This window comes from Nycticebus coucang, chromosome 17 (assembly GCF_027406575.1).
Source record: "Nycticebus coucang isolate mNycCou1 chromosome 17, mNycCou1.pri, whole genome shotgun sequence".
In the NCBI taxonomy this organism is placed as follows: domain Eukaryota; kingdom Metazoa; phylum Chordata; class Mammalia; order Primates; family Lorisidae; genus Nycticebus; species Nycticebus coucang.
In genome coordinates this window covers 17,577,139-17,585,727 of record NC_069796.1, presented here as the reverse complement: position 1 = coordinate 17,585,727, position 8,589 = coordinate 17,577,139, and the positions used below count along the sequence as shown (strand labels likewise).

Below are 8,589 nucleotides of genomic sequence, written 5' to 3'. Positions count from 1 at the left end.
TTATCCTTATGGAAGTCATATAAAAAGGTAATAAAAAGTCCTAAGAGTCTCATTCTAGGCTTTTGAACTTCTAAAAACTTTAAAAATATAGTTCTATAAATTTGGATGAAATTTAAGAAAAGAGACTTGTTGAGAATCAAGGTCCTGGCATTATGATAGGGTTGGAAGGGAGGATGCCGGAATACCATGGAATCCAGGAACTGACATGTTTTCTCATTACACTGAAGGCCTATTGATAAAGCAGGGCATAAAAAATTTATTCCAAAAAGTGATAAGTTGGGGTGGCAGCAAGATGACTGGAAGCAGCCTGTATTTGCTGCTCTCAAGGAGAGGACCAAAGGTTGTGGCTAAAGGTTCACAACTGGGGATGGACCAACTCAGAGAGAACATTGTAAATCATAAGAGATGTGACTGGAAATACCTGAAGCAGGGGAGAGGGAGGCAGGGTGATCTGCACAGCAAGACTGGAAGGTCCTTGGGGGAAGTGTCCACATGTGGGGAAAGGTTAGAGATCCCCCAGACTTCACATCACCTTGGTGGACACCAAAACATGAGCTTTGAGGGGGCTTCCCCACAAAAGCAGGCCTCCAAACTGACCAGGGAGCTGCTTAGAGACTGTGCAGCAGCATCATACTGGAGAGTGGGGACAGTGGTGGGTACTGTCAGCTTCTGGTCCCAGATTGCTGCAACAACACTTTCAGTCCCAGAGCACCTGGTCTGTAAAGGGATCCCCACAGCCGTTGCCTACCCATTATCCCTGCCAGGTAAGGGAGGGAATAAGAAGGGAAGGTACTCTCACAGGTATTGTGGGTCACACACATGCCTCTGACCCCCCCCCCCATTGATACCTTCCAGGAATCCAAGCAGAGGATGTACTTACCAGCCCCCTGTATTTGCCTTAGCCATCTTGCAACTGCCAAGTTGGACTTTGGTGGACAGGGAGTGCCAGCCACCATGGCTTCATGGTGAGGTACCAGATGTCTCCTTAGCCCCACCAGCCGTGGGTGGCACAGCTGTTGTGGACCAAAGAGCCACTCTGCCATGGGCTTCAGTCCTGTGACATACCCAGGTGTCTGCCTGGTCCTGGGACATGTCCCAACTCTGGCTAAAGTCCTATGACATATCTAGGTGCCCACCAAGGTCCTAAGATCTGCCTAGGCACTGGCTAAGGTCACAACACATACCACCAGGGAGAGGGACTTGCCCAGCCCTTTGCACAAACTTTCAATGGTGGTCTGGGGACCAACTCACCAATTTGATTGAATATCCTCTAGCAGCAATGTGGACTTTGACGAACAAAGAGAAACTGGGCAATGTAGGAGAATAGCTGCATTACAGGCTTTCAGTGCATCCACTTTCCTCCTGCTGGGTCAGCCCTCTAAAGTAGGACACAAAAGCACTATTTAGGAATTTCTCTTCCTTCTCACTATGTAGGTGAGTTCCCAGTAAAGGAGAACAGGTGTGCCACAAACATATCAGCAGCCCTGAGCTGAAAAGAGAGGTTTCAGATGAGAAGTAAGTGGCAAAAGAATTTGGCAACACGAATAAACAAGCCAGTTCAACACTTCAGAGGATTATAATAGATCCATAATATACCCCAACCAAAAGGAAATTGTTAAAATATCAAAAATTGAATTTAGAATATGGATGGCAACAAGAAGAATGGAATTGGAGAGTTGAAAACCAAAAGAAAGAAACAAAAAATTTCAAAACATGAATGAAAATATGTAAAATTCACTAACAAGACAGACAACATAAGAAAGGATATAACAAAACTTAAATGAAAAATAATGTAAGAAATTACAAAATACAGCAGAAAGCTTCAACAACAGACTAGACCAAGCAGAGAAAGAATTTCAGAGCTTGAAGACAAGGCTTTGAACTAACTCAGGCATTCCAAGACACATTAAAAAGAATAAAGAAAAATTAACAGTGACTCAGAGAAACATGCGACTATGTGAAATGAGCCAATATAAGAATTATAAAGAAGAAGAAAAAAAAAAAGCCTGGAAAACCTAGTTGGGGGAATTATTGAGGAGGATTTTCCTGATCTATAAACAAGATGGTCATTGAACTTCAGGAAAATTCCTAGCAAATAGGACATCTACAAGACACATGATAAATCTGGCCAAAATCAAAATGAAGAAGAAAATCTTACAAGTGTCAAGATGAAAGCAGAAACTAACCTACAAAGGAAAACCCATCAGGCTAACAGCAGGTTTCTCAGTGAAGAGTTTACAAGGCAAAAGTCTCAGTGAAGACTTTACAAGGCAAAAAGAATTGGAGCCTCATTTTCAATTTTCTTACACAGAACTTCTAGCCTTTCCATAATTTTCATCCTGCAAAATGGAGAAACAAAGACTTTTGCAGACAAGCAAACACCAAGGTATTTGACAGTATTAGGCCTTATCTATAGAAATTATAAATACCAACCAGTATGAAAACACTCTAAAAGTTAAAGCTCACAGCTCTTATAAAACAATAGCCTAAGAGGAAAAATAAAATAAGAAGGTATCACTGAACATGATAAAACAATAGCAAAAAGAAGGGAAACAAAACAATAAGGTACCACTGAACATGATAAACAGAATAGCAGCCTACATATCAATACCAACAGTCAATTTAAAGGGTCTGAATGCCTGACTTAAAATTCATGGACTGGTGGAATGGATGAAACAACTCAAGTATCTGCTGTCTCTAAAGATTCACACAGACTCAAGGTGAATGGATGGGAAAAAAAAAAATCATTCAAATGGAAACCAAAATCCAGCCTGTATAGCTAATCTCATATCAGATGAAATAGTCTTTAAATCAAATGGTTAAAAAATAAAAGACAACTATGGTCATTATAGAATGGTAAAAGGAGCAATTCAACAAGAAGTTATTTAACAATTATATATGCATCTAATATAGGAGTGTCCGGATTAAGAAAATTTTAGAAAATCTAAGGAAAATAATAAATGGTAGCATCTTCATTTCTGGGGACTTCAATATGTCATTGACAGAACTGGACAGATCATTGAAGCAGAAAGTCAATAAAGAAACACTGAACTTAAATGAGACTCTAGAACAAATGGATTTAAGAGACATTTACAGAATATTCTCCTCCCAAACTACTGAATATACATTTTTCTCATTAGCATGTGGGACATTTTCAAAATTGATCATAGGTCGCAAAATAAGTCTCAGCAAAATAAAAAACTGAAATCATACCATGTATCTTCTCAGACCACAGTGGAATAAAACTAGAATTTCCAAGAGAAACACTCAATTCTACCCAAAGTCATGGAAATTAAATGACCTGCCGCTGAATAATCTTGGGTTCATGATGAAATTAATATGGAAATCAAAAGATTCCATGAACAGAAGAACAAATGGGACATAAGCTTTCAAAATCTATGGGATACATAAAAAGCAGTGCTAAGGGGAAAATGTATAGCCTTAAATGCCTTCATCAAAAAAGCAGAAAGATCACAAATTAAAAATTTAATGAGACATCTCAAGGAAAAGAAAAAGAAGAAAAAACAAAACCCAAAGCCAGCAGAAGGAAAGAAATAAGAAGTCAGAGCAAGGTGGCGCCTGTGGCTCAAAGAAGTAGGGAGCTGGCCCCACCCAGAGGTGGCAGGTTCAAACCCAGCCCCGGCCAAAAACTGCAAATAAAATAAAGAAAAGAAAAGTCAGAAAAGAACTAATAGAAATGAAAACCAAAAAAGACAAACCAAAGGATCAATGAAACAAAAAGTTGCTTCTTTGAAAAGAAAAACAAAGTTGATAGACTACTATCCAGATTATCCAGAAATAGAAGAGAAAGGACTAAAATAAACTTAATCAGAAATGAAAAAGGAGACATTACAACTGATACCTCAGAAATATAAAATATCATCTGTGAATACTACAAAAATCTCTATGCAAATTAGAGGAAACTGATAAATGCCTGGAAACATACCTCCCAAGCCTGAATCAGGAAAAGAGATCCAGAGCAGACCAGAGAAATGGTTTATGAACCTATGAAGAAATGCTCAACATCATTAATTACCAGGGAAATGAAAGTTAAACTCACAATGAGATACCACGTTACCCCTTTCAGAATGACCATTATTATAAAGTCAAAAAACAATAGATGCTGGCATGAATGCAGAGAAAAAGGAATGCTCATGCACTGTTGGTGGGATTGCAAATTAGTACATCTATGGAAAACAGTATGGAGATTCCTCAAATAAATAAATGTAAACCTACTTACTATTCAATCCAGGAATCCCAAGGCTAGGTATCTAACCAAAGGAAAAGAAAATGTTTTGTAAATAAGACATCTGCACTTGACTGTTTATCACAGCACAATTCACCATCGCAAAGATGTGGAATCACCTAAGTACTCATCAACGAGTGGATAAAGAAAATGTGGCATATACTATACACCATGGACTAATATCGAGCCATAAAAAGGAATGAAGAAATGCCACTTGCAGCCATGTGGGTGTAACTGGAGATTGTTATCCTGAGTGAAGTATCTCAAGAATGGAAAAGCAAATACTGTTTGTTCTCTTTAGTAAGTGGGAGCTGAACAATGGGTATACCTGGGGACAAAGAGCTATAAAAGACACTGGAAACCAAGAAAGAGGGAGGAAGAGAGGAGAGGTGTGGGACAAAAACTTATTTACTAGGTACACAAACACTATTCTGGTGTTAGCCACATCTAAAGCCCAGACTTTCATGTAACAAAAACATTCATCTCCCATTAGTATTGTAAAATTTAAAAAACAAAATCAAGCAAAGAATATAATCAGCTTGGAAGACTATCTGTACCAATTTTTTCCTGCAATTCAGAAAGAAGATCAAATTGATCAATAGAAGGACGAGCTCTCTTGTTGGGACAGCACATGGAATAAGTTTGTGGACATATTCTCGGTTTCCTGAGCTGAAATTGTCAAGCAGATTGGGGTGGGGAGGGAAGAAACAGAAATTAAAAACCAACCAAATTTGTTAGAATTTTTCCTAGAGCAGAGTTGTCATAGATTTTCTTTTCCTAGGCATATCCATGGACATTGCGAGCCTCTGAGAGCAGCCACATCTTCATTAGATACTGGACAGAGGACTGGTGGTGACCGCTGGCTACAAGGGCAAAGACCTGCCCGAGTCCCCCACGCCCCATCTTGACCCAAGGGGAGCAGCTGAGAGTGCTTGTTTTAGTTTTCTAGGGGTGCTACAACAACGGACCACAGCTTGGGTGGCTTAAACAACATACATTTATTTTCTCACAGTTCTGAAGGTTGAAAGTACAAGATCAGAGTGTTGGCAGGGTTGGTTTCTCCTGAGCCCTCTCTCCTGGCTTGTAGGAGTCTGTCTTCCCCTGTATCTTCACATAGTCCTCCCTGTCACTGTTAGTGTCCTCATCTCTTTTTATAAGGACACCTGTCGTATTGGATCATACACACCCATGTGACTTCATTTTGCCTCAGTTATCTCTTTGAAGGCCCTGTATTTCAAAACAGTCACAGTCTGACCTACTGGGAGTTATAACTTCAGCACAGGAATTTTGAAAGGACATAATTTAACCCATAACAGTGCCCAAGTGGCTCCATGTGAGGCACAGAATGGACAGGAGAAGAAGGCTGGGCTCCATGGTTAGGCTGAGAAGGACTCAGGGAGCATGACTTGGCCATCTGAGGCTACATCAGGATTGCAGACTTCAATCCTGGAAGCCACTATGGCGTATTGAGACCCAGATGAGGCAAATTACATCTTAGTGGAAGCCAAATGTGCAGAGAATTATCATGGACAAGATGCCCCATTTCTCCTGGTGCCAGGGTCCTGCAAAGTCAACCTGTAAGCATCCCATAGATCACTCCCAGAAAGAAAGGAAGAAGGAATAGCAATGCACTCCAAGGATACAGACAATTCTGAGTATACGTAGAGAATACACCTCTGGAAATGGCTCAGTTGACTTGACATGCTCAGATTTCTAGAAAAAGTAGTTAAGCTGAGATGTTTAGAAATAAGGGAAGTTTGATTGTCAGATTCATCATTGCTCTGTAACAAATATTCTTCTATCTTGACAACTTTAAATAGCTTTTATGGTAATCTTCACAGCCACATTTCTCACTTGAAAATTTGGTATTTCAATTGATTTTACCTAACATTGGTCTGCTCATTGTTCTTTTAATATGGTGCTACTCATATGTGTTGTCAAAACTACAGGGTTCTAAACCAATGGAGAATTGTGTTAGATTGGATCTTCTGAATTGAATATAATAAGCGGAAATTGACTAAAGATAGCCTTTTCAAATTTATAATTATGTTGGATTATTGGACATAAATATATCCAATGTAAAATTACTTCATCCTTCTAGTCTAAAAGGCCATAGTACTTTAACCTCCAGGTGGGTATCAGAAATGGTCTGCCAATCACTTTGTAGGTCTGTCTGATTTCAGTCTCTTTCTTTCTCCAACAGATACATAGATATTATATAATAATAGTCTTCAGATTACCCTCTTCCAAATTTTCAAATTATCACTTAAAATTTTTCATTGTATATTTAAATGTTCTAAAGCATATAATTTCCAGTATTTGGTTAATTTTGACATCTTAAAACTTTTAGATTATTCTTTTAAATGTACCCAACAGACCAGGTGTGGTGGCTCACACCTGTAATCCTAGCATTCTGGGAGGCTGAGGCAGGTGGATTGCTTGAGCTCAAGAGTTGGAGACCAGCCTGAGCAAGAGGGAGAGATCGTCTCTGCTAGAAAACCAGAAAAACCAGCCACGCATAGTGGCACACACCTATAGTCCCAGCTGCTTGGGAGCCTGAGGCAAGAGGATTGCTTAAGCCAAGGATTTGAGGTTGCTATGAGCTACAATGATGCCACAGCACTCTACCCAGGGAAATTGAGAAAACAACAACAACAACTATATATATATATATATATATATATAAAAAACTATATATATAGATTTATATAAATATATAGATATCTATATATCTCCAATAAATATGTATTCCATAGTAATTTGTTTTCTACCATCATCTGCTACAAAAATGCATGAAGAAGCTCTTTTTTTTTTTCTAGTTAACCTTTTATTATATACAAAAGTGTTCTTAAAAAAACCCGAATGACGACAAATTCAGATAAACTAGTTGAGTAAAAGACAATGGCAGTTCTTCATTATGCTGTAAAACAGTGGATCTCATCTTTGGAAAAGTTCAGATCATGCAGCAACCTCACTCCCTGCTCTGTAAATAGTGTTGGCCCACAAATGCAGATGAAGACTTTGGATTCGTCCAAATTTCTTTTCAAGAATTCAGAAAGAAGAGCTGGTGAAATGTGTCCCTGCTTGCCAGTCCATTCAGAAGTAGGTGCTGAGAGAACAAATTCAACATCAAATCTTTTATCTTTAAATGCCAATTTCTCCAGTTGGCTTCTCCAAATTATGTCATCCTCTGTTTTATTGAAGAACATCAGCTTCACTTTCCTGAGGCAGGGCACCTGAGTCAAAGCGAAGTTCAGGATTGTAACCATCGGTGTGAGGCCTGTTCCCGCTGCCAACAGAAAGAGGTCTTCCAGTTCTTGGAACTTGGATATTTTAAAATTGCCCTCAGGACTGCTTATAGGAATAAAATCTCCAATCTGAAGATGGTCAAGCTCAGGTGTGAAGAGGCCAGCAGGATAGATTTTGATTAGAAAGTACATGTACTGATTGTTGGGAAGAAGTGGTTCTTTGAACTCTGAGAGTAAGGAGTCAGACACAGGTGTGTATGGCTTCACTATTTCTGCACCTGTAATGGTCAACTTGAGGTAAACGTGCTGCCCGACGGGTGTCTGAAGGTGACTGCTTGGTGGCAACTTCAAGAAAAGCTTTGTGTCGTGAGTAACGACTTCCTTGGAAATTAACTGGCACTCTCTGTAGTGCAGACTTGCATCTTTTCTTGAAATAAATGAATTATGATTCTCCAAGGGATGACCAAGACATTTCCAAGAAGTATTCTCTTTTTTCTTCAGGACAATCTCTATTTTTCCCACATTCTCAATAATCCTTGCAGAAAAATCTTCCTGAACTTCATGGCTTAGCCTTATATGTATAAGGTACGAATAATCCTTGATAATTGTTTCCGCTCTGAAGGAATCATCCTGATTATCAATTATTATTGAGTCTAATTTGATATCCTTCTCTTTAGTATATATGGCAATAGTCACTGAAGAGTCTGTTTGGAACCAGTCATAGCTTGGAGGACTGGGCCCTTCCTTGGCAGGCGCTCCACTGCCTGGCTTCTGGACACAGGCCATTTAAGATTTTTTTTTTCCTCACGATAGTCTCTTGGCACAGCGGGCTTAACGGCCATCCTGCTCACCAGGCATTCTTTCTTTTTTTATTTTTTATTTTTATTAACCATAGCTGTGTACATTAGTATGATCGTGGGGCACCATACACTTGGTTCATAGATCATTTGACACATTTTCATCACATTAGTTAACATAGCTTTTGTAGCATTTTCTTAGTTATTTTGCCAAGACCTTTACATTCCACATTTACTAGGATTCACATATACCCTTGTAAGATGCACCGCAGGTGTAATCCCATTAATCCCCCTCCTT

At 39.2% G+C, this 8,589-nt stretch overlaps 1 protein-coding gene across 1 annotated transcript; it reads right to left on the bottom strand.

Moving 5' to 3' along the window:
* Positions 1–7,064: 7,064 nt before the first annotated feature.
* On the bottom strand, positions 7,065–8,352 carry LOC128568827 (cytochrome b5 reductase 4-like). Its single transcript, XM_053566719.1, has one exon. The coding sequence runs from the start codon at positions 8,278–8,280 to the stop codon at positions 7,162–7,164; it is 1,119 nt and encodes a 372-aa protein (XP_053422694.1). The 5' UTR covers positions 8,281–8,352; the 3' UTR covers positions 7,065–7,161.
* Positions 8,353–8,589: the final 237 nt, after the last annotated feature.